This window comes from Diachasmimorpha longicaudata, chromosome 16, assembly GCF_034640455.1.
Source record: "Diachasmimorpha longicaudata isolate KC_UGA_2023 chromosome 16, iyDiaLong2, whole genome shotgun sequence".
Lineage (NCBI taxonomy): Eukaryota > Metazoa > Arthropoda > Insecta > Hymenoptera > Braconidae > Diachasmimorpha > Diachasmimorpha longicaudata.
Window position 1 is genome coordinate 3,652,319 of NC_087240.1, and position 24,840 is coordinate 3,677,158.

General features: G+C 40.0%; 5 protein-coding genes across 37 annotated transcripts in view; 3 read left to right on the plus strand and 2 right to left on the minus strand.

Moving 5' to 3' along the window:
* Positions 1-738: 738 nt before the first annotated feature.
* LOC135169901 (protein dopey-1 homolog) lies at positions 739-13,480 on the minus strand. 2 transcript variants are annotated; one of them, XM_064135289.1, is made up of 7 exons: positions 13,293-13,480; positions 12,443-12,625; positions 5,374-12,114; positions 4,791-4,802; positions 4,405-4,572; positions 4,191-4,302; positions 739-2,474 (listed from the first exon to the last, which is right to left on the minus strand). In XM_064135289.1, exons 2-7 carry the CDS (start codon positions 12,496-12,498, stop codon positions 2,268-2,270), a joined length of 7,296 nt encoding a protein of 2,431 aa, XP_063991359.1. In that variant the 5' UTR covers positions 12,499-12,625; positions 13,293-13,480; the 3' UTR covers positions 739-2,267. The 2 variants fall into 2 exon arrangements, with proteins under 2 accessions (XP_063991359.1, XP_063991360.1); XM_064135290.1 differs by lacking the exon at positions 4,791-4,802.
* LOC135169919 (uncharacterized) lies at positions 2,875-14,826 on the plus strand. Its single transcript, XM_064135338.1, has 2 exons — positions 2,875-3,138; positions 3,424-14,826. The coding sequence occupies exons 1-2, from the start codon at positions 3,081-3,083 to the stop codon at positions 3,846-3,848; spliced, it is 483 nt and encodes a 160-aa protein (XP_063991408.1). The 5' UTR covers positions 2,875-3,080; the 3' UTR covers positions 3,849-14,826.
* On the minus strand, positions 13,717-18,452 carry LOC135169910 (kinesin-like protein KIF20A). Its single transcript, XM_064135328.1, has 4 exons — positions 18,283-18,452; positions 17,787-18,189; positions 16,863-17,475; positions 13,717-16,598 (listed from the first exon to the last, which is right to left on the minus strand). Exons 1-4 carry the CDS (start codon positions 18,313-18,315, stop codon positions 14,303-14,305), a joined length of 3,345 nt encoding a protein of 1,114 aa, XP_063991398.1. The 5' UTR covers positions 18,316-18,452; the 3' UTR covers positions 13,717-14,302.
* An 842-nt stretch (positions 18,453-19,294) lies between these two features.
* On the plus strand, positions 19,295-22,534 carry LOC135169916 (glycosylated lysosomal membrane protein-like). Of its 2 annotated transcripts, XM_064135335.1 has the most exons (7): positions 19,295-19,498; positions 20,310-20,567; positions 20,743-20,946; positions 21,032-21,262; positions 21,722-22,005; positions 22,082-22,229; positions 22,303-22,534. In XM_064135335.1, the coding sequence occupies exons 1-6, from the start codon at positions 19,427-19,429 to the stop codon at positions 22,227-22,229; spliced, it is 1,197 nt and encodes a 398-aa protein (XP_063991405.1). In that variant the 5' UTR covers positions 19,295-19,426; the 3' UTR covers positions 22,303-22,534. The 2 variants fall into 2 exon arrangements, with proteins under 2 accessions (XP_063991405.1, XP_063991404.1); XM_064135334.1 differs by having other exon boundaries at positions 19,296-19,498; positions 22,082-22,534.
* A 992-nt stretch (positions 22,535-23,526) lies between these two features.
* Para (paralytic) overlaps positions 23,527-24,840 on the plus strand; it is a 32,654-nt gene continuing 31,340 nt past the window's right edge. For 12 of the 31 annotated variants that reach the window (XM_064135293.1, XM_064135291.1, XM_064135298.1 and 9 more), the window contains exon 1: positions 23,529-24,624. The gene's annotated coding sequence lies outside the window, so the exon portion shown is untranslated. Of the gene's footprint in view, positions 24,625-24,840 lie in introns of all 31 variants that reach the window. The other 19 variants (XM_064135300.1, XM_064135307.1, XM_064135305.1 and 16 more) reach the window with 5 other exon arrangements.

Genomic DNA, 24,840 nt, shown 5'->3' on the forward strand with positions numbered 1-24,840 from the left:
GTGAGTGCAGTGACAGTGTTGAAAAGTGCGAGAGTTTACCCGGGAATTTTGTGCTTGCCGACGTGCTGGTTACTCCAGGAGGTGGTGTGCTTAGTGGATTAAATATTCTGCCGCTTTTGGGCGCTAAATTTCAAGTGTTGATAGTGCAAAAATAGTAGATTATATCATTAGGCAATAAAAGTATCATTTGACGAATGTGACTTCATAATTCGAGCTGAAGGCATAAACTCGTCTTCGGCTGGGATTATAATCACATGAGATAAATAATACTGTTATTGTCATATGACATAAACTATTGTATGTTATTGGGCCTGAAAACTGCGATTTATCCGAGTAAAACGAGGCTCGAATCGTGATTTATCAGTCCTGATGACATAAAATTGTGTTGTGAGTGCAAGTGGTTCCTGAGGACTGATCCACATCGATGGCGATGCAGGTAGCTGGTTGGCGAGGTGAAAACGGAGCTGTTGTTTTCATCCAACGCCGGTGAGTGATGAAAACCTTTTTCTCATTTTTTTTATTGTCTAGGAAATTCGGTGAAATTTTTAGAATTTTCGTGGATCTGAAAACAGCGAGTTTTCCATTTTTTGCGAATTGTTAAGCCTTCGAAGGTTTAATCACCTCCTTTGCGAACAAATTTCGGGGTGCCAGGGGGCCCTAGAGGGTCTCACGAAGACCAAACAGGCCCTTACAAAGGTTGATAACATAAATATGATAGCGAAAAGGATGAAATTCAAATTCTATGATCAAGAAACTACTTTTCTCCTTTATTCTCAACTAATTTTTCGTACGAGATTAATCAATTATATCTAAATAATTTTTATATTAATGCACTTTTCGTTCTCTCCACATATACATTATAACAAATCACTTCTACTTAATTAATGGTAATTTTTTTATACAAAGGAAGCGTCGGATACTATTTTACAGACTCTTGCGTACATGCGCTTTTTAATATATTAAATAATAATAATTATTTATTATGCATCTTTACGCGTGTGTAATATTAATTTCCACTAGCGTTCAGACCCCTCAGTCTTTAGAAGTGGGGCAAGACAGCATAAGGATGCGTTATATAATTGACTAAAAAAATTTTGCAATGAAGTGGAAAAACTTTTTATTTTATATTAGAAATATTTTCATAACGCAGGTGCAGATAACGGTTCCATTTTTTTATTTATTCTTAAGATGTTTCTTCAAACTTTAAAATGAGACTTGTCTCATTCAAATCACTCTATTCGTTCTGGACATATTGTGGATCGAATGAGATCTATTTAATTTTTCCATTCATAACGTTTAATCACTTCACTGCACAATTAATAAATTAATTCCCTAAAAAATCAGATATGCGCCTCACATATTCCATTCCCTTGCATTAACTTACGTGTAGAAAAATAATCAATTACTCCGCGATTACAATCTCCAATTTCAATAAAAAAATTACATTATCGGAACGAAAGAGAACAGTAATTTACATGAATTGACAGGTGCACATGTATACAAAATGTTATACATTATTGACGACGATAATTAATATATATATTTCGAGTGTTATATATAGACTTCTGTATTATCATCACGCCGCGTTGGGGCAATTAATTTGCACGGGAAAAATTTAATTATTTTGCTATTTAAAGATTTCATTTATTTATATCAATGGATTTATTGCAGGAAAATTGAAATCATTGAATTTATTCCATCCCAACTCATAAAATTTTGTACAGAAATGACTTGTGACATTCTTTGTGACGTCAGTGAAAAATTGCTCGATTTTCCTGAATTTTTTATAGTGAAATGGCAAACAAAAGCCACAATTTTCTTGAATATTAATACAATATCTTTTCCCGCGAAAAAAAAATCTCCCATAATAATTCAATGAGGTTTAAACCTCAATGAATCATCCATCATCAAATACCTATTCACAACCGAATGAGGAGACAAGTGAAAAGCTTTACGTAATTGCAGTAAATATTTTTCCACACTTTTTCCTTCAATATTACCTTATAATTACCAATTTGCATAGTTACAAAGATCATTACGAATAAATACGTGTGTCAGATAACCGAGTGGCGTAGCAAAAGATACGATGGCACCATCATTGGTTAATTACAGCGAAATAAATTCTATTCATCACAATTTATCCATGATAAAATAATTATTATCGATTATTGTTGATCCGTTAACGACTGAACATTACCAGCATGTCATCGTATTTGATCAATTTTTTTTTATACAAATGTACGGTCAGTGGAATTATTTCTCTCCTATTATCTGACTGGAACTGTTGGCATCTGCTCGAGAAAGTCCTGCTCGATTACAGTTTCCAGTTGCGTTATATTAAGTGGTGCATCCGAGTCGGTGGATCGACAACTTAAGGTTGAGAAAAAAAAGTGAAGGTCTTGGAGGGAACGTATGCGATTCGATGTCAGGATCAGTTCGCCTGGGGTCACCTTCACTGGTGGGGTTTCGTTAAACTGTGAACAATCCAAGTAGATAAATTTTAGAACCCATGTTTTCTACTAATATCTCAGTAACTGCTGGATTTATCGAAAAATTTCATGAGGATTTTTTGTAGAGAAGAAAATTCTACAGAAAAAAGGGCTTATCATATTTTTTGCTAAACTCAGCAGCTTTCGAGATATTTGCACGATAAGCTCGTGGATCAGGAACGTAGGAAGAAAAAAATTTCGTTACGTCAGTAAAAAAAATCTCATAATTGCGATTCGAAAACCGGATGTGTTTCGAATACAAGACATTACCTCCAACGTAGGGTTATTGGCTTAGATACAAAAATAAACTCAACAAGTATATATAATACATCACTAGGCATCGTACCAAGCTCGTGGTGAATTTTCCGCGACTCTTCGTTTTTGAGCTTAAGTTGAAAATAGTCATGCCAACACTTGTAAACCAATCTCTCGGTCTTTGTTCTCAAATGCGTAAGGAATACACCGTGACGAGAATCTCTCAGTAATTTACAATGTCAGTGGAGTGTACCAGTGAGTTTGAATTTACTACGTGCGTTGCGAATCTGTCCAGTGATTATGATAAATCGATTGATAAATCAGTGATGAACAACAATGGATAAAACATTCCTAGTGATTATCCTCGTTATTAGTTCAATGGTCGTTAGTCCACGTGAGTATTTGGCTAATCAACAATTCTTCAGTTGAATAACAAGAATAAAAACCGGGAACAAAAATAAGTTCAAGAAGATTCGAGTAAAACTAAAACTGCATTTTTCAAAGTCTGAATTTCTCAATTCAAATAAGAAATGTCAATACATATTTATATGTTTCATGGTGATTTTTCATTTTTGTTCACTGGTTTTTTTTCCTCCACAACGTTAGAATTAATTGTCAGTCACCCACGTGTCTAATTGCCATTGATTGACCCCAATTAAGCCCTCATTTTTTTACTCAGAATACACTGACGATTCTGATTACGACGAGTTTCCCATCTACGAGGACTCGAACGATGGAATTCTGGAGTCCCAACGGCCCGACGATTTCTATATAATCCCCGAAGATGATGTTAATGATAAAAAAGTGGAGATGTCCCCGAGGGAGCATAAAGTCCAGGAGAAGAAATATCAGTACACGAAACACCGAATTCCAGGGTACGACTATGACGAATTGGATTTTATGGATGAAGGTAGTGTTAAGAGGTGTGATGAAAGATCTGTCTGGACTCATTGCCTCTGTCAATTCACTTGCATCTCCAAAAATACTGTGGACTGTTATACACCGTGTGGGAGTGGGTGTGAGTGTAAGGAGGATTTTGTTTTCGACGAAGAGAGTGGAACGTGCGTCTATCCGGATCAGTGTCTAGATTTAATACGAATTTGATGTGAAAAGTGAATTAATACTTTTTTATTCTCGATTCCTTCAGTTTGTTGAAGGATGATTTAAATTTGTAAAAGGGGGGAAAACGATTTATCAAAGAATATCACAGGATTTTTTACAAGAATTCTTACCAAAGAAAATTATGAAGTTTTTCCGTCAAATTGATAATATTAACAATATAACTAATATTTTCTTCTGAAAAATGTGAAGTGAACGATTTGACGTTAATAATTAATTGTTAATAACTAAAAGGTCATAATGGAGCGTTCACAATTTTTTTAAATAATCATTCTCGAGATAATTCAGAATTTCCTATCACTCATACGAATTTAATAGTTCATTTACCTTCAAATCCATTAATTTTGCTATTCTTGTAATATGCGGTACAAAGTCTGACGATAGATTGTTGTTTTCTGCTTTGCCAACAGCTGCATCGCCCACAAACGCCCACCGATACCTAAAAAATTGATTAAAAAATTTTGAAATATTTTTTAATTGTCCTAAATGGCAAGAAAAAATTTTTTGGAATTATCTATCTTTTAATAATTATTTCACGTACATTTGGAATTGTGGAAGCTTGTGGGCTGGCAGTAGAAGTGCCAGATCCAGTAATTTGGCAGCTGCCAACTGCAATTGCAACCAGTGTGGGTGCCCATGGGCCTGGAGGCCGTTGTTGGCATTGATAGCCCACGAGGAGTCCAACGCTGACAGCAGTTTAATATGAGAACTAAGAAAAAAATGGAAAAAAAAAATTGTAAACGTTACTTCTACCTCTTGTTGATTGTTGCTCTCATTTATAATTATTAAATAAATAATGATATGAAGCAAACAGGGTCACACAAGCAATTCGCTCTGTAAAACTTACGCTATTGATCCATGTTATTAATTCCAATTCATTCAACATCACTCAACCGTTGTGCCATTTTTCTTTTAAATTCTAATTACCTGCTCTGACGACTGCCATCCCCAACACCGCAGATATTTGCCAAAAACAGATCCATAAAACAAAACATCACGTGATTAATTGTTTTTTTTTTCTTTGTTAAGGATTGATGAAGAACCGTAAAACAAACAGATAAAAAATAGTCTTTTAAATTATTGAGTTATTGGAGGTGTACGAATACCCAAGCAGAAAAAAGCTCTGATAAGAAAATAGGAATGATTGTTAACAGATGAATTATTATTTTATATTCAGTGAAGAGATGAGGGGAATTTTTTAAAGCGGGGTAACAGAATTTTCTGGGCAGCTGAAAGTAAACTCAGGAGTCCAGTGGTAAATCTTCGATAAATTCCATCGATAATGCGATTTCAATGAGTCTTAGCTCATTCCGAGGTCAATAAAAATACTTCAAAATGAGCTTTTGAAATTCACTCTGAAGATGCAAAGTTACGGAATAATTGAACAAAAAAATTGTGATCTTTTTTTGGAAATTTCTCCCAGAGAGAAAAAACGAAATCGAAGATTTTTCAATGGTCTTCGCTACTCCAGACCTTCTACCATAAACCCCAAGGAAATTCATTCAATTACCTGAACTCCTCGCTGTCCGTGTTCAGCTGCTCCTCAATATGCAACAAAACTTGCACGAGTTCGCTGACAATGACCGGCCATAGGGAAGTCGCGTGAGATGGGGACATTCTCAAGAGAAGAACCCTGAAGCACAGAAAAACCTGTGCCTGAATCGAAGGAACAACCTGAGGCAGTCGCAGACTATCTGCCAGCCTCTCCTGGATATCCGGCATGTACTTGTGATACTGATCAGTTTCACTGCAGAGTATGACAAATGCCAGTCTCTTGAGTAGTTGCGCTCTTTGCTCGTACTCCTGTTCCTTTGACGAAAATATACTGATTCCTCCACCCTGAGCAATGGACACTCGATTCATCAAGTCCCTGAATGTTGTGTTGTCATGAGTCATGAGATTGTCAATGATGGTCCTCCAGTACGGTAAACAGGCGGCTGTCATCTGGAAGAATGCGGGATCTAGGAGAAGATCGAGAACATCTTTTCTCCAGGCTTTTCTCGTGTACTGATAACCGGATAGAGAACTAAGAAGTTGAGAGCACGCGATGAAGGAGGATATGTTTTTAATGGTGTGATTCTTCAGATAAGGGGTTACATTGTACATCAAATTGGTCAGCAACGTCACCACACGCTCCTTCTCCTGCGATCCGTAACTCACGTCGAGAAGAGGAGCTAGAATTTCAGCTAGAACCCCTTGTGCTTGGACACTGAAGGCGGAATTCGGTGGAGTTCCAGGTACAGTACTGCCCTCAGAGTTTCCGTCATCATGTACATCCTCTCGGACAGCGAGGTTTCGTCGCAACCAGGTTGTCTGTTCCAGACAAGCCCCAGCTATCTGCGAGCAAGATTCCACAAGTTTAGCTGATATGTCCTGCAGCTCTCTAATGTCCTTCTTCTCATGCATCGGTGGACATTTCTGAATGTACTCATTCAAAATGGCTAGGAGGAGAAATTGGGCAGGTGCAGTCAGGGATAAACCGTCCTTGAGAAGCCCAAGGAGAGACCCCCAGGACTCTGACAATGACTGATTGGAATTACTCTGCATGTAGACGTACAGGAGTTCGAGGACAGAAACCTCTAGGGAGAAGTCTTGCTTAACACCGTGGATTGGAGGCTGTGTTTTTATCACTTGATTGACAGTCTGGACTAGAGTGTCAATCGGCATGACTCTAATGGCGCTGACAAGGTCCACCATGACTTGTTGATTGGGACAGGCTTCAGGGAGAACTCTCTTACCATTGGAACTCGGTCCCCTCCTCTCGTGCCAAGCGACAGCGATAGCTGCGAGAAAGTTGCCACCGTGGTGAAAGGAGATTGGGGATAGGAGTTCCAGTAACTGATGCTTGACCACCCTAGGACTACCTACGACACAGCTAGCCTGTTCGTTGTCTTTAGTTGCCAGGACTGCCTGCCACAGGGCAGCCAATGATGCGATTATCCTGGGAAGATGACTAAGAGCTGTTCTTCTTGCGTGCAAGTGCTGCTCACTCGGTTTGTCCTTTGAATTGGAATCGTTGCCGAGTGGAGTTGGTGTGAATACGTGGATGAGGTTGTTGAATATCTGGCTGGGATTGGCACCAGGTACGCCAGCTTGAAGAGCACCACTGAAGGGTGGATTGAAGGAGAAGCTTATTTGTTGGGAACTGTCGAGAAGGCAGTATTGCAAGAGGAAGGTCAGAGCCTCAAGATGTGTTACTGTGTAGTCCGCTGGTAGACAACACTCAACCGAACTCAGATCACTCAGTTTACCCCCTGGAATGCCCTCCTGAGGAACGTAGTAGGACGCTAGATGCTCAATATTGCAGCACAACTGATGAATTACTGATGTTACAACTTGAGTCAGAGATGCTCCCATGTAGGGAAGACTGGAGGTAACTGAATTGGTCCAGTGCTGGTGGAGATGCCTCATGTGATCTAGCTGCAAGGCACTCAGGATGCTGGCGAGAAACATCGGTTGTTGGGGAATAGGAGCTCCTGGAACGTACTCTAATGCACTCCCGGATAAATTTGGGACTGATTTAGTCGGGGTTGAGGGGGCCTGCGGTGTTTGGGATACATCGTCTCCCTTCTGCGCTGTGCACTGGTGCTCCAGCATTGTCAGACTCAGGACTAGTCTCAACAGCTGAATCTGAAAGGCTTCTGTGTGATCAGAACTTCGGAATTTACACTTGTTGATGTCTGTCTCTGAGACAGGATCATTGAACATGACGATCTCCTCGGTGAAGGTGAAGAGCTCATCATTCTCCTTCTGGGTGTTCTTCATGTTAAGGACGGAGGAGACTAGGCAGTGCAGGGCTATCTTTTGGACCTTGCATTTTGTCAGGAGATCGATTATGTAACAGCTGAAACCTTTCCCCGATTCTCGGACGATTGATATCAACTCGGAGAATATCAATGTCAAGAGTTCAGCACTTGCAAGTTGCACCTGACGATTTCCCGCTATTTCTTCCTGAGTGAGTCGCATCTGTCCAAGATTAGGGTAGTAACTTCGTATTAGATAAAGACAGACAATTATCAGGACCTCCAGGTACATTGAGCTTCGGTAAGACGCGAGGAACTTTGTACTTGCCACATCTCCGTAGAATCCCCTACCTAGTACACTCTTCCTGTGTCGCGCCAAGAGATTCAGCAAGGGTGTTGCTTTTGAAGCATTAGATATGCCTGTCGTTGCAGATGCGAAGAGAAACATTCGGGTGTTGGTCACCAATTCACTTCGCAATGTTCTCAAAGCATAGAGGGTCCTCGTTGAGTCGTATACGCCACAGTAAAGAAGCATGTGGGAGTGAAGATTGTGAACACCAACACCAGACGCACGGCGGAGTCCATTGTCCAGTTGAACGGATTCGTCGGAGGCTTTCGTCGGCTCCACATACTCACACATCTCCAAGACTTTGTCTACCACTTCATTGAGGACCTCCTCGACAACACTTATGCCACTGGAGTTGGAGAAATATTCCTCAGCAGTGGTGCTGAGGTCAAGTTCACCGTCCTCATCGCCCATCGTCCAACTGGGGACACCTATGTTGTTTTCATATGTCGAGAGCGAGTCGTGGAGATCGTAATTCGTTGAGAATTCATTTGTACTCAAGTATTTTCCCTTGAGAAGGGTTCCAGCCACCTCTCTCGCACTTCCTGAGAGAATAGCTAGGGGTTCTTTTTTGGATTTTTGTTTGCCACTATCGACACTATTCGATTCCAAACTATTTGATATCGAATCTAAGGATGATCCTAGCTCCTTTGAAACTTTCTTCAGATTTGTCTTATCTCGCCCTTTGGCGGTGGAACCCGCTGTCTCAAAGAGGCTATCGTCGAAACTACCTGAGGATCTGTTCTCCAGGGGTTTTCGGAATCTCGTGGCGTTCTTGAAGAGCTCCACTGGAATCGCCGATTTTTTAGTCTCCTCGTCGTTGAGGGAGTCAAGAGAATTTGTATTGCAGTTGACTGATAAGGGATTCACGAAAACTGAGATGTTTTTATTCTCGGAGATGCTTGGTGGCACTTCCAACTCCTTCATGAACTGATTTCTCTCTGTTACGTACTGATTTCCCTTGTCTGTATTTGCTAGAGTCGTCACGGCAAATATTCTCTTGACTTTCACTGGGTTTATAGCCTTCTTCTTCTTCCTTCTCTTCGTTTTTTTGTCGTCCTCGTTGGAGTCTGACACGTGATAGATGACGTTACCATCAACTGAACTTATGGCGTAGATTTTCGCAGCCCCTTCAGAATCGTCCTGCACCTCTGATTTCTCCTCAACGTCGTTCTTCGTGAAGACAGTATTGCTGTGTTGAATGCTGACGTGAAGGACACTCATCCGGGAGGTGGAGGGATCCAGGAGCATCATGAGGACTGGATCAACGACCCTGGCAATATCCCCACGGACGAGGGAGTGCAGCAGCCAAGACTGGGCGTGAAGTTTGAGGGGAGAATTGTCGGACAATTGAAGGTTATCCAGCATCTTCAGGAGGCTTTTGTCGAAGCTCTTCGAGGATCTCCTCAGTCTGGAGGTGATCTCGATTTCTCGTCCCAGGTGCCACAGTGTGGAGAATCTTTTGAACGCTTCTATCTTCCTCTCTTGACTGTTGAATGTCAGGGCAGAACCAATGACATCCTCAACAGCATCACAGGTCTGGTGAATGGAATTGTGGAGCTCGTGGAGGAGCTCGACGCATCTCAAACGATATTTGTGAGCTGGCAGCTCACCCAGATGATGCCAGAGGGAGGTAGCCAGTGCCTGGAAAACATTCGTGTAGTCAATCAGATAAGAAATGTGCCATTTCTTGAGAAGTGGAACCATTATAACTGTGGTAACACCTTCTCCTGATGTCGAGGGAGAGGACAGATCACTCTGGGCTGCCGACAGCGCTATCAGGTCCAGCAGTGTCGATATACTGATCAGTTGAAGAGAAGGCTGTTTTCCAAGCCAACAAGCACACACAATAAGCACCTGTAGCCATCCTGGGAGGCTCTGAATATTGATGGGCTCTTCTTCCTGAAGAACATCTCCAGGCTCATAGTACGTTGGAAAGGTTGATAACTCCACTAACAACGAAGAGGAGACCCTCAGGATGTCCTCCCAGCTGTCTTGGTCCACCGATACCAAATGATAGTTGTATTTTGGTTCTTCCTCAAGATCTACTGGGGATAAATCCTTGTAGATAATTTCGTCGTCTTCATGAACGAGCCTCGATGATAGGATCCTCTCCAGATGTCGTGAACGCTCGTCGTAGTCCTTTGGAGTAGAAACTACCAACTCCTCGAACATTTCGGAGACCTTACGCTCATGTCCAAGAATTCTCTCGCTGATGAGTTTAACGTAAAATTGTTCAAAAATCTTGAGACATTTTTCCAGCATCGAGTGCTGAGCGTGGAGACCTGGGGATGGAGACCTCGTGATGGAGGTGTCCATATCATTTGGCTTTACTTCTTCGTAACTAATCGACGAATCGTCCACAGCTTTTAATTTAGATTCGTCAGTTATGATCACAGATATATTTGTCACGTCCTCTGGTCCCATTTCACTAAGTTTCGAGACACTTTTACTTGACTTTTTACGAGATTTCTTTTCGCGTTTTGGGGCACCACCAGAGTTCGCTCGTCGACGAGGGCTCGGGGTGCGTTCAGGGAAAGATGGAGTCTTTTGTTTATTTAATTTTGAGTCTGATTGACTCTTCTCCAGGGGAATAGTGGTTAAGGCGTCCTGGGTGGTCTGGCACTCCTGCTTCGTTTCATCTTGTTTCTCTGATTGTGGAACTGTTATGATTGGTTGTACTTTAGACAAAATCTTTCTACACAGGGAGAGACTTCTACCTATCTCCTGTGGCGTGAACACGTGTAATTTTGACGACAATTTATTTATTATCCCGTGAAACATCTCTGGAAGGTGTTCAGAAGGGGTGTCTATGAATGCATCCACCGAAACTGTCTCCAATAAAAATTCAGTCAAATGACATACCTCCAGGAGTCCAGGCATACCTGAAGCCACTGGCTTTACTCCATCACCTTCAGGGACTTGTGATTCTTTTTCTTTTGCATCACAAGCCTGATCGAAGAGGTAGCCACAGTGCACCCAGACATACGAAGGCTCCAGTGTCGAGAACAATAGATTCGCAGACTTCACGACTTCGTGAGACTTCAGGGGTTTCGCCAACGATTGAGAGCACGCGTTATAGAAGGTCCTGAAGACCTCGTAGAGGATGTCATCGAGAATCACAGGGCCAATGTCAGGCTTGTCCAGAAGGGACACGAGAATTCTGTAGGGCTTCAAGTCCAGGGGGTGATCCTCACAGACGTGTTTCAAGGTGTTTTTAATCGCCTCGATTAACATCTCCTTTGAGAAGGTGTCGAAGTACGAAGCCGCTGATGCTGCCTCCTCGGGTTCCAGCTTCTTCTTGAGGATTGAATTGCTGACTTCAGTTCCCAACAACCAGGCAAACAATCTTCGATTCAGGCTCATATCTCTTCTCAGGATTGTCGTGAGGGCTGATGTCAGAAGGGTCACCATATCGTGGTGATTGAGCTGACTATTGTGGACGGGAAAACCAATCAGGAGAAGGTCTAGGGCACTACGCTGAACTAGGACTGAACTGTCTTGAACACCTGCACACAGAGCTGACACCATTATGTCGGAGTTTGTTCCCATTATGAAGAGTTGCCCTTCCATGGGGAGTTTCTTGTTGAAGTGCGAGAGGACGAAGGAAATGGCTGGCAGGCGAATCCCTGAGTTGGACGCCAGACAGTCCCAGAGGCAGGCGTAAAAATGCCGGGGACCGACTCCTTCACAGACCTTTTCCAGGAGAGAGTTGGTTCGATCGAAGTGGTCGGAACCTTCCTCCAGTCCTGGAAGGACACCTGAGAGAAAACCAGAGAGTCCTGGACGAAGACGTTCCCCCAGAGGAACAAAATGTGTTTCATAAACAGTGAGTAGAGTTGGACGAACGTTCATAGCAGCATGACCCAGAAGAGGAAAGAGTCCTGCACTGTAGATGAAGAGCTCATGAGAGAGACGATTTGTTCCCATACATTTAAAAATTACATCGTACGTCTCCAGGGCTTTCAGATGGACTCCCGAAGGGAGGGCTGGATGCATGCACTGCGCCAGGCGTTTTGAAATCTTTATTCGGCGAGGAATCACTGGGAATTTTAAATTACTCAAGAGGACTTTGTTCAGTTTTCCCAGGGCCGATATGAGGTCCGCCCATTCACTCGTGTACTCGAAGTTCTTCAGGGCTTTGTCTACTGATGATACGTAACTGCAAGGAATTTAGCCGATGAATGACGGGGCTCAAAGGGGACGAGGGAACGTGGGGATCTCCACGGAGAAAATGATAGTTTAAAAGAATTTTTTTTTCAAACCGTATTAAATGGAAAATTAATTAAACAAATCACTTGTTTAATTTATTTTTATCTCGATAATAGAGTTGATTAGAAAGTTTTGTAGATAAACTATCTGAGACTTCCTGGTAGACTTCCTCATTATAGAGATATTCTTGTGCTTGAATAGATGAGGAAAATTAATTTTTTTTACGTTTTCCGCAATTTATTGGATCTTTGTTTTGATTATTTTTTTTTTATACTTACACTCGATATTTCGAGTCCTTCATTAACTCATACTCCTCCAATGCTATCGACCCCATCCTTCCACTTTTTTCCTTCAAATTTGAGGGCTCTGGATGATTTTGATCTCAAATAACGTTTTTTAACATTGAAAACCACAAGTTTCCGGAATTACTCGGTGAGGCATCTGGTTCTGACGTTCTATCACTTTGGAAGATCATGAAATATAAATTTATACCATTGCAACACATGAAAATATTGCTAATTACCAGGAGATTTTTTTTTATTCACAAAAAGACATTTTTTAATTGAATTGAAGCATCTAAGTCATTCAGAATTGTCGAAAAATCTTGGGAACCATTGACTATATCGAAAAATAACACAATATTGTTACTACGCAGAATCAAATTTGCCACAAAAATTCTTTCTGACGTTTTCCCCTAAATCCACGTGGGGCTGAGGTAATTCACCCCTAAAATATTGACATGAGCATGTCAAAAATGACGTTTCAGTCCGGAACAATTCCAATATTTTTCCTCGACGAAAATCCCCCACAAATGCACTATTAACCTCAACTTATAACTCTGAACTCATCCATGAGATCTAAATCTTCACCAAATGAAGAAAGACACTCCAAGTTCACTGGTCAAAGACAACAGATAAGAATTTACTAATCTACGTATCACTCGCTAAATAACCAACTGAATATCCTCCGTGAATAATCATTCAGATATCTCCATTGTACAATCACAATTCTATCCGAAATATTGTCTCCAGATATGAGTCAACCAAGATAAACCCTACGTCAATGACATACTCACTTGGGATAAACATTAAATCTCATTTATTTGATATAATTAATGATATACTGCACCTGACAGAGATGAGTAGCATCGTTGCACAGTGTTAATCAATCACTAAGGTCAAACGATTCACCACGAGACCGACAACATATTTTATCATTAGGTTTTTCCTCAGCTGGTTTCTCAGGTTTTATGTATAACGAAGTATATTATGTACTTGATATTTACAATTGTTATATCGGAGTGGAACTAACGACGTGTCTTAACGAGAGGGTTTGGTTGGGTTTATTAGAGTTGTGAGCCGATGGAAGATGTCACTGGGAGGAAATTCTTGTGGGAAATTTAATGTTTTTTAAATAGGAAATGAGTTTTAACATTTTGTTTATCTTTTTTATAAACATCTGAATTTTTTAATGACTTTTTTTAATTGAATGACCCGAAAAATAGACGAATAGTGTTGGGGAGTAATGAGGTATTAATTTTCCAAATCACATATTCCAAAAAGTAAATGAATTTTATTGTTTACAAAAGTATTAAATTTGCTTTTCAATATATTGATTAATAGTACACAGTAAAATAATGTTTGAAAATTTCAGAAAATCGTTGATTGTCAGTCTGTAAATGTTTATTAATCATTGAAATTAACTTATTTTATCTTTTTCGTATAAATGACATTGAAAATTTTTTATAATTCTTCTACAAATCTTTTTAGTCGTCTTGTGATAGAATAGAAATATTGCACCTGTGACATCCTATCGATTTTCGAACGTCTACCTCGGTTTACAATTAATTATTAAAATTAAGTTATTTTTCCTCGCTGTCCGGTGAATGAAATTAAAAGTGTATCCCTCACATTACTCCTATAAGCTAAATTCCCTGAGGTTTTTATTTCTGAATTAGAAAATTGTCCACAAAAAAATATTTCTATATATACCCGTTTCACATACTTATAAATTTTTTCATCTCGTCAATTTGTAAATACTACATGAACAATGACAAACATACGAAGACTCTCCATTAAAAAACGACATAACTAAACAAAAATACGATTAATTCTCCGATTGAAATTCAAAACATTAAACTAAATCGTCATTAGCTGCATCAAATGCTCATGTCCATATTTCTTAAAGCAGTCGAGACACATCTTGTTTTTTTTCTTTTGACAAACGTAGCAATGATACACGGAACGTTCAAAAATAGTAACATTACACTTGTAACATAATGTTGGCGGATTCAATCGTTTACTTCTCCGCGATTTCAATGATTCCTCAGGACTAACGTGTCGTTGTGTATTATTTTTTTGTCGTCTGCTCCTCCTCAAGGAAGTACCAGGAGCATCATCATCTCCCATAGCACAATTTTGTGATGAAGATGTGCTGGCAGTTTCATTATCAGATATTTCAAGAGACTCAGCCGTCCGCTTTGTTCTCCCTTGTTTTTCATTAGCGAGTTTGATTCTTTTGCTTTGCCTTCGTGGCATATAGGTGTCATCTGACCCTTCAGCATCCTCTGAAGACTCCATGTCTGTCGTGGAATGGTAGGTGCCCGACTTATGGGAAGGAGTTGTGTCGTTAGTGGAATCATCCGCAGGGGGTGGATCAGACGGGTTCACCTCTTCCAAATTCTCAGCCTGATTTTTGGCGTCTTGCAGGCCCTTCGAAAGGTCCTCGGCCACGAGTGTTGCAGGTGTTTCCTTCAATTCCTCCAAGGTTTCCATCTTCAGCTCGACATTTTCCAGAGAATCTTTTGTCGCGTGTAGGTTGATTACCTCAGTTTTAATAGATTTACTTGTCCCAGGAGTAAGGGATTGATAAGGTGTTGAGACTCCAGGGGTAGGTTCAACTTCAGTTCCAAACATCATCAATTCTCCGGCTGAAGGAATATCCATTGAACTGGGTCCAGGGGCTTCAAACGATTTTGAAGTTCCTGGATCACCAGTCGGTTTGTCAGCAATTGCATCAGAAACGTCTGTCGCAACTTTTTCAGAATCACTGGTTCTCATCGGACTCTTGGAGACGTCGAACTCAGCTTTCAATTCTCTCATGATATTCAGATGCATTTCGTCAGCACAATCGTCTACCTGTTTCACGGTCAAATCCTCGATTATCGCTGTGGAATTTGTTGATTTATTTTGAGGTGTATCGACTCTTAGATTTCCACTCCTTATTCCATCATCACCTTCATCAGGTTGTTCAAGTGTAGATTTCCAAGCTTCTTCAACAGTTCCTTCTCCGTGAACAACTGTAGGATTATCCGCGTTAGCATCGAATTCTGCATCAACTTTCCGCAGGTTCTCCGTCTCCAACCAATCCTCAAAGGACATTTTTGGCTCGATCTCAGAAATTTCCTTTTCTTTATATGCATTGTACTGCTCCCACAGGAGCCTATACCTCGTCAAAGTCTCATCCTGCTCGTTGAGGATAGTCCGGGTATGCTGATTGAGCATTCCATCCATGTCGTTCTTCACCTTGAGTGCCACGTATCGCCTCTCAACAGTTCCCAGTCTTGCCTCTGCTTCTGAATTATTATGCAAAGCTAATGACAGTTGATCTTTAGATTCATTCAACAACTTCCTGAGGTCCTCTATCTTCTTATCCTCTTGTTTTCTTACTCGAGCGGCTTTTAGCAGAATAACCGCAGGATCAACTTCCTCTGGTATTTTTATCCTCAATTCTGCGGGCAGTCGCCCTACTTTTTCGAATTCAATCTCGTCGTTATCTAGTTCTAACTTTGTCGCGGTGTTCCCCTCCTGGAGACATTCTAAAATAGTCTTCATCTGGTCTAAGGCAAACTGGCGCATCTGCCTCTCATGTGGATCATCTCCACGATTTGACAGGAGCTCCTGCTGCTTCAGGATACATTGTTCCATTTTGCATAACATTAAAGTATAGTGTTGGAGGATAATCTTATTGATCTCTGTTCTCGTTTTGAGGTTTATTCTGCTATAGGCTGACAGATCGTCCTTGAAGGTTGTGATGAGATCCATTGCCTGCTCGCCAGTCAGATTCTCGCACTCGGTGATGTCTTCCACACTTTCGAGGGTCATTTTTCGTACGCTATTCAGGTATTGAGAAGGCCTTATGTTTCTGACTTTGGTGAGAATTTCTGTACGAAGTGCTGTGAAGTGGAGGCTTGTGTGGCTATTCTTGTACATTCCCGGATCGGGATTCACGTGGGTAATGAAAGAGAATGAGGAAGCACCTGTCAGGGATTTCTTGAAGAGGCATGTGAGCTTCGAGAAGGTGAATTCCTCAGTGGGTTTTGGGACGGGGTGCAGGCGCGTATCGTAGTAATTTCGCAGGGATTTCAGGAGCGCCAGTAGACTCATGTCCAGAGTGAAACACTCATCGTGGGCAGCCAGATCGCAGAATGACAATCTAAAGGGCATTTTTGAAATTTAATTTTATATAATGATATGTAAATTAATTTTTAAGTTTTATAAATCAACTGTAATTGAGAATTGAGAAAAAATTTTTTATCACTTCTCGAGAAATTTTGATTAATAGTTTTAGATCTTTTGCGCTCGGAATTTCTTTCCGAATTTAATTTTTCAAATTCAAGTCACATTTATACAACAACAAAAATCATAAAGCAATGAAGTTACGGGAAAAATGTATGGAAAAATATTTTCGAAGCCCCACCTGCTCATTTGCACCTTCTTCGGTTGGTTCAACTCCTTATATCTCAGCAGAGTAATAGTCAAAATGCAGTGAGATTTCCATGGCTTCAGATTCAGTCTGGACGAAATTCTTTGAAGATTATACCGACCAATTGTGAGTACATTACGAGCATCAGCAACAGATTTCACATGCAGCTGGGTCAGATCATTAACAAATATTTGTCCCCTGGAATCTTTAGTGAACAATAGTGGTGACTGATGCGTGTGATAGTCAAGTGATAGCAGATCGTAGTACTTTTCATTTCGAATTTCCAAATAGGACAACCAAATCTCGCATTGTGGCCCAGACTTGACGCCCATGGGAAAGGTCCACTCTTCCTCCATTGCTTTCAAGACCTTTGAGAACGACTTCACGTGCGCATCATCCAAAGGGGAGAAAACTTGGTCCTTTATTTCTCTTTCGGAGTTTCTCCTTTCATCATCCAGAGGTTTGATTTTTTTGTAGCTTATAGGCTTGTAATTGGGAGTACCGGCAATCTCTTCCTGTTCGACAATCATCGCCAAAGTTCTCAGGATTGATCCTGGATCGTTGGAGCTTCCTTCGAGGGTATAAGTCTTTCCTGAATTTCGAGAACCTGGGGGTGGGGGAGGGAGAGAGAGAGAAAAATGCCTTCAATGAGTAATCGATCTAAATTAGACTTCTCCCTTCTAGCTCATTAAATTCTACAACGAACAACATTAATATTCTCCGCTGGAGTTCTTCCCCTCGATAATATTTGCATTTACAAATGAAACTTTTATTCATTTTACCAAAAATTTCTTAAGTATAATAACAGTTCATATTGAAAGATTATTAATTGCTATGAATTTTACTCAATTAATATAATCGATCGAACTAAAATTATTGGTAATATTTTTTTTTTATTTCTCAAATTAAATTTCTCACCATAAGCCATGACAGTTGCATTCTTTCCCGCGAGGAGATCGACTACATGTGGCTTTACCACTTGTTCAAAAACCTCTTGCTGTGTAGCCTTAGCACTAAAAGCTCCGTGGTATTGAAATCTCTTCCCCACGACATCCACATTTTTAGTCTTATCCTGATGGGCGTCTGATAAATCCACGATAATGGCAGGATTTGCTACTTGAAATAGCTTTACCTGTGAGGGAACGAGTTTCAGGCCCTTGGGAGGGGGTTTGACTTTCACGTAGACCTTGAAGTTATTGTCTGAGGGCACTGCATCATCCCCAGGGGGATTTCCTGAGGCTGAATCAAGTCCCAACTTGCCCTTCATCACAGGAGCACTCGTGGAACCCTGTGAAGGTACTTTTCCTATTCCTGATTTCGCCTGAATAATTTTTTGATATTAAATTCGTGTTTTTGGGAGATATTTTTTCGGGGGAGAAAATTATTTATCATTTTTCAGTAACGATTTTCTCACCTTCCGGGGATCATTGTTGGTCCCACTCGACATGTTGAATAAATCTTGATGTGCTAAAACCAGACTCAATGGTCTGATACTCGAATGTTAGATTTTCTTCACAGATTCTTTGTTCCAAATGAGGACTGACAAATGAGACGATAACACTAAGAACTACTAAGAACTACGATCTTCGACTTAACCGTCGCCGGTCTCGGTGTTTGTTTACATTATCCCCACTCTCACGAGTATCAAGTGGAATGCATTCGATAGCGAATTCGAAAAAGAAAAGATTCTAGAAACTTTTCTATTTTTATTAGAATTTTAAAGTGGAAGTTTAAGTGACAATCGAAATTCGACGATTGAATTGTACGTATATCCAACCGAAAACAGTAAATTTGGAATAAGTTATAGATTATAATTTGGAAAAATCATCAATCATTGAGGAATGCAAATCCATTCGATTTTAGGAAGATTATCTATTGTAGTAGGAAACATTATAAATGCGTGTGAATATGAATGAAAACATTTATTTTACATAAAGTCTAGTATGTTAAATAATAATTTCGCCGCAGATAATATGCCGTGAACGTTTTATCTAGCTTTTAATTGATAGTATTCTCTTAATACTGGAATTAATTACTTCAGTGGTATTTTCAACGACTCGATTGGAGATTATAGAGGCGATTTTTGGCGCTTGTGCCTGTTGGTAAGACATTACCACGGAGTACGTGGCATGCCATCCGGGGCAGCCCATTTCCGACTCTTCCAGCGAAAGACACCAGAATGAAAAGGGCTTGGATTTGGGATCACCGATTTTTTTGTCCATATTTTTCTAGGGGTCCGGGAATTTTCTACAAGACGATTTTTTCGTTTTTCTCGGCTCCTGGGCCTCCGTAGCAGCCCATAAGCAGTACCAATCTTTCCTATAATCTTTTGCTCATTCCTATCACCTGATAAAGATGGCATCTGCCGTGCCGGTATCAGTTGCAGAATAGTGCTGTCATCGTGCGATGAATTACCGAAGCCTTAGATCTTTATAAAATTGCTGAAACAGGCAAAAAAGAGTTGAGATACAGTGGAGACCAATAATTGACGTCTCACAACAATGTGACAGTTGGCGTGCATCAATAGCATACGATTATTAATAAATTAGTAATAAAAAATGTGGGAGTGGAAATATCCCCTCGTTATATTCATACTCCTGGTGAATTCGTGCTCAGGATCCCGGAGAACTGTAAGCTCCTTTTGATTAATTAATTGATTAATATTTATTGGCAATCTGATTGTTCACTTTTTGGGCTCGGGAGCACTGTGAGATAATTCACGTACCAAAGGTCATCAATTGTTCTTTGCTTTCGTTGTAATAGTGTTTATTGTCTCGTGACGATGGATATTGATGGGGCAAAGGGAGGTTGGGATTTTTTTTGGGTAACCTTGAGAGGTGTTGTCATGGTTACAATGGGACACAGCTGACTTACGCCCCCTTTTGTTGGGTTTATCATAGTGATGATTAATCTTTGGGGGACAATGGACAATTACAGGTTTTTCATGAAACATTCCATTGCATTGGAATTTCGTTTTTGATTTTTTAGTTTAATTTTCACAGATACAGGTGATTTTTTTTTGTTGTTAATTTTTTTCAGGTCTTAAAGAACATTTTTAATTACTGAGATAATGAGCAAATACGGTGACAAGAATTCTAAGACTGGATATCTTAATAATAAGTACTGCTGGAGGAAAATGTCTGGAGAATTTATTTGTAGGAAATAAAATATTCAAGAAATAATTTGTTGTGAGATTTTCTTTTAACTCGAGCCGCTCTCGAGATAATTGAACAGTTTGCGATTAATTGATCTATCATGTCGTTTTGAATTTCTTGTATTTGCTAATTTCATTTTATTCAATTGTATTGATTACAGAAAGAAAATATTTTTTTCCAGAACAAACGTGAGATAAAAAAATTTCCCATATATTAAGTCACTTGAAATTATGATAGGCAAAGCAATAATGATCAATATAATTAGTGAGAAGTATAATTCTTCCAGCTTTATTCAGAGCTAAATCCTGGCTGTGGTGGCAAGTGTGCGGAATTAAACGTCACGACGTTTTATCTCAGAGCCGAGGGGCCCACCGATACATTACACTATCTCTGGGACTTTGTACAAAGACCAGCAATACTTCTGGCTATCACTTCCAATTCTGCAAAGCTCAATGTCAGTTGGGATGACTATTTAATTAATGTGCCGAAGTCGATAAGGTTTACTGAGGAGCCAGAGTACACTTTTGGGGTTTCTATTGAGAAGGTTCGTCTTGTTTTATTGTCAGAATAACATAGAAGAACAGGAATAACCTTTTTATTTACAATTATTTACAGTAAATTTTATTTACAATTAAAGTGTTTTCTTCATTCTACTTTAATTATCAAAACTCAACGTCTTTTGGAAGTAATTGAAATAAAATTCTACAACTCCTTTCTAGGTGCTTGAATTCGATGATACAAATGATAACGGTCACGTCGACACCGTCCTTGACCAGAATATCAACGTTCTGAATCCAGAAAATTTTCGTTGGTCTCGAAAAAGCCAGCAGAGCAATGATAAATTTGTTGAACTGCACATGAATGGAGAGAACTACAGTGACACAGTCAAAAATATCACAAGACGTGGGAACATTAGAGTTGTGGTAGACGTTGAAATGATAATTCTGTGGCTTCCACCAAGTACATGCGGTATTTTCATTGTTGACATTTTTTAATTTTATTTTTCAGCTCAATGGATTTTGCACTCTGGAACATTCTGATGTTATGCCTCATATGTTGCACTCAGAGAACTCGACTCAAGTGGATTTTATACTAGAGAATTTAGAGACCAACAAAACATTCACGAAGAGTCGATTTGGAATGGAACTCTTGGTTGTCAGTCAAGAGAGCCCTCTTGTGAGAATGTCCATCGATGCTAAGAAGAGCTTGGATGATGAACATACTCCAGGGATATTTGAGGTACAACATGAGAATTTGTTTTCCAATATCTCTGAGAGGATTTGATTCCTCAGAAAAAGGAGATGTCTTCACTGCTGTAATTTTTCACTACAAAATTTCTACCTGTTTTTGATTTATCTCTCACTCGAAAAACTAAAAAATAATTTTAAGGGACATCAAGATTTCCAGGAAAATGTCGGAAGACTTTTTTCACCCCTTCCTGAATTATTTAACAAGCACCGTAAACCCAATTCCCTTGGAACACACTTCGATGGATCTTCTTTTCGGAAATATCTCCAGACCCATGAGAGCTATCAAAAAAACTCATAAAACCTATTTTGTAGTCCATGAAATTCCCGACAAATAAATCTTGTGACATTTTTCTGTAAATTCACTTGCCCCAGAGATATTCACGAAATAACATTTTCACCTGTGACAATCAATATATCGACCACCTCATAATGAATTCCGTCTCCTCAGGTTGTTGAATTAAGAACCCCCTGGAAAATGATAAATAAAGGAATGGAAGAAGCAGAGGCGTATTTGCAGTGGCGACCAGTGTCCTACACAACGTCACATCGTGACGTTACGAGTTCCACCGACGTAATCCATTATCAGCTGAGGAATTGCTCAAATATTGATAAAAAATCGATACTGTATGCGTATTACGGTGACCAAAGAAATGACCTACTGATGGAGAAGATAAACATAACTATTGGCTCCTCGGGTGATGGTTTTTACACTAAAACTAATTATTCAACTTGGTGAGTTACTAATGGATTATTGGCACTGAGCGGAAAGTAGGACAAATTTTGTGATTAATTTTTTTTTATCCACCAGGACTTTTATCGTCGGTTATGGCACACCACCTGACGAGCAGTTCTCATATTTGGTGATAATGATAATATCTATAGGGGTGGGACTGCCTATGCTCATAATGTCTGTTGCTGCCTTTTATGCCTGTATCAGGAGATTAAGAAATTCCTAGGTAAACATTGGGTTTTTTATTTTTATTTTTTTATGAACTAAATTTTCATCATTTTTTTCGAAAATATCTGCAGCTCTATTTTGCCGAGTGGATACCAAAATATATTTTTTGCGAATGAATTTTGAAAGGAAAATGATCTTCCTAGCATAATCTAATTTAGATCATAAAAAATGAAAGTCATGACGAAGTTATTATTAATTAAATAAATGTATTTTCTACCGATGAACTAGTTATTAAGTTCGGCTATGTCTAGCGTTTACAAGTTACTGTACATAAATGTCAATAAAAAATCATTTGGAAAATAATCTTCATAATGTTCCAAGTTCGAAAAAATAATGAGTGCGAGTAACAGGAAAATTTACATAACTCCACATCGAAAGACATTTTTCATTGAGAGTGGTGTCCTATTTTCTACCAACTAACTAATTACAGTATAACAATCTCCCTACCCTTCACCGCTCGCTGTAAATTCCGTATAATTTCCGGAAAAAAATAATTTCAATAATTATTTTTATTTCCCCGGAAAAAATAATTTGTACAAAAATCGTTCAAATACAAATAACCCCAAAGTCAATAAATAACTGAGCCTCTCGTGTTGTCATTCCACCAGCAACGATAACAGTAACTCAGTGTATGAATATCGTAAAACCTGGCTTTCCCCAGCCCCCAACACTATTTTTTTTTTTTTTTTTTTGGTCAACGTTTTCAGCCGGGAGATAGTAAAGAAGTGGCGCGGTGTGGTACGATATTCCTCCACTACCTTCCCTACCTCACGTTACCCTCCATCAGGAGGGGTTACACCATCCAGTGCTTGAGGAATGGTGGGAGGGAAGGGAGAGGGGGATGGACTTTCATTGATCCATTCTCGTGGACATACACTCATGGGGCTGACGTATTTACGAATCCTGGGGTAACGTCACTATTACGAATGAATTGCAGGCATTTCCGAGAACCGGAATAAATTCCATAAATTTTGTTTTCCTTAATTAATCCTCAATCCCTCGAGCTCATCCTCTTTTTCATCCCCCCCCCCCCCCCATTAAAAGAATCCTCCGCCTTTGTAGCAAAATAAAGGGGGAGCAGCTGATGGGGAATTTTGTTTGAATCTCTCGATGGGGAAAATCCAAAAATTAATTCTTCGTATTGAATAAAAAAAAAACCCTAGAAATCAATGGCTGAATGGGCTAGGGGGTGGCGGGTGAGCGGGGCTATTTTGCACTCAATCCTCAGGGATGATGAGGGGTACTGGGGGGTGTTTTGCACCGAGTGAAATCACCCCTACTGCGCCAACTCGTTTCTCCCCCTCTACCCCCGATAGCAGAGGGTTGGAAAGAGGCACGATAGGGGTGGTCTATTCAGCCCTCGTCCACTAGTTCCATCAAGCCCCGTAAGGCGCAATGTTGGCGCAGGGACGATGCAGTAACATCCGTGTTCGGGTTTGGGTTTGTCACCCCCGTCGACTTGGACACCAACCCTCAAGACTGCCTCCGTTATAAAGTAAATTCATCAGAGAGAAAAAACTGAATAATCCCTCATAAACTGAAGACCAAAGCGAGAAAAAAAAATATATTGAAAAAAAAAACGGATTAAGAAGTGTCAGTAGGTGTCAGTGGTACAAGTGAAGTCAAAAGATATCTCCAGAGAGTGATGAAAAAATTTATTGGATTAACCAGCAGTTGAGGAATAGGAGATGTAACTTCCGAGATAAATTGAATTGGGAAAAAAAAAAAAATAGTAATAATTCAAGTGCTGTGCATTAAATGTAAAATTCTCACACCCCCTCCACCGCCACCAGCATCCCCTCCCCGGCGAAGGAAGTGTCTGGGCTTCGACGTAAAAGTGAAAGAATAGAGTTTACAAAAAAAAAAAATTGCCCAGTGACAACACGATACAATGATTATTCACGACAATGGAAAATGTTAACGCAGAGTAAATTTTATGCACTATTTATTCACTACACATTTGTGTAGTATGATTGGGGGCGGGTCCTTGTGGCTGCGGTGAAGGTGCTTTCTACTGGATTTCTAAATGGATTTAGGGGTGATAAGGGGTGAAGAGAGAGGGGGCCTCATTGGCGAATACAGATTCAGTTTAGTGTTAAGTTGCTCAGTGAGGATCAACTGTGTTTTTAATTAAAATGTATCAGGGGGTTTGAAGAAGGGGGGGGATAATGACGTATGGGAATAACAAAATGTGTGGATCAAGTAAATAATCCGTTGTTCTGTTGATACGTAAGGTCAAAGGGATTATGACTCCAGTACCCGCCCCATCAGTGCCTATTTTCCCCGTGTGTTGTTTTTTTTTTTTCACTTTTTTCAATTCGCTGATATGATCTATTTGTGATTTAATGGGACTTGTACATATGATTAGGTGAGGATTGACACAACGCATTGACGTAAGTAGAACGATCGATTCGGTGGGAATGATTTGAGTTGACGGAGTGTTTGAATTGTTGTTGACTTATTTGGGGAAGTGGCCTTTTTTCCGGGGGGGGGGTGGGAGAGAGAGAGGGACGGGGTGACAATTCGGGATTTCATAGTGGCGCAACCTTTTGACCTTTCTGAAGAAATCCAGTTGAATCATTTGGTCAATACCAGGCTTTTATTTTTTT

Bases quoted from the DNA above. Each gene is read 5' to 3' on its own strand.
- LOC135169916 (XM_064135335.1), top strand. From the start codon at position 19,427: ATGTGGGAGTGGAAATATCCCCTCGTTATATTCATACTCCTGGTGAAT. The intron at 19,499-20,309 runs GTAAGCTCCTTT...TAATTCTTCCAG, and splicing joins GCTCAGGATCCCGGAGAACT to CTTTATTCAGAGCTAAATCC. The intron at 22,006-22,081 runs GTGAGTTACTAA...TTTATCCACCAG, and splicing joins AAAACTAATTATTCAACTTG to GACTTTTATCGTCGGTTATG.
- LOC135169919 (XM_064135338.1), top strand. From the start codon at position 3,081: ATGGATAAAACATTCCTAGTGATTATCCTCGTTATTAGTTCAATGGTC. The intron at 3,139-3,423 runs GTGAGTATTTGG...TTTTTTACTCAG, and splicing joins TTCAATGGTCGTTAGTCCAC to AATACACTGACGATTCTGAT.
- LOC135169910 (XM_064135328.1), bottom strand. From the start codon at position 18,315: ATGTCGAGTGGGACCAACAATGATCCCCGGAAG. The intron at 18,190-18,282 runs GTGAGAAAATCG...AAAATTATTCAG, and splicing joins CCAACAATGATCCCCGGAAG to GCGAAATCAGGAATAGGAAA. The intron at 17,476-17,786 runs GTGAGAAATTTA...CCCCACCCCCAG, and splicing joins TGCAACTGTCATGGCTTATG to GTTCTCGAAATTCAGGAAAG.
- LOC135169901 (XM_064135289.1), bottom strand. From the start codon at position 12,498: ATGGGGTCGATAGCATTGGAGGAGTATGAGTTAATGAAGGACTCGAAA. The intron at 4,303-4,404 runs GTACGTGAAATA...TCAATTTTTTAG, and splicing joins AAGCTTCCACAATTCCAAAT to GTATCGGTGGGCGTTTGTGG. The intron at 2,475-4,190 runs GTAAATGAACTA...GATTGTTCACAG, and splicing joins CAAAATTAATGGATTTGAAG to TTTAACGAAACCCCACCAGT.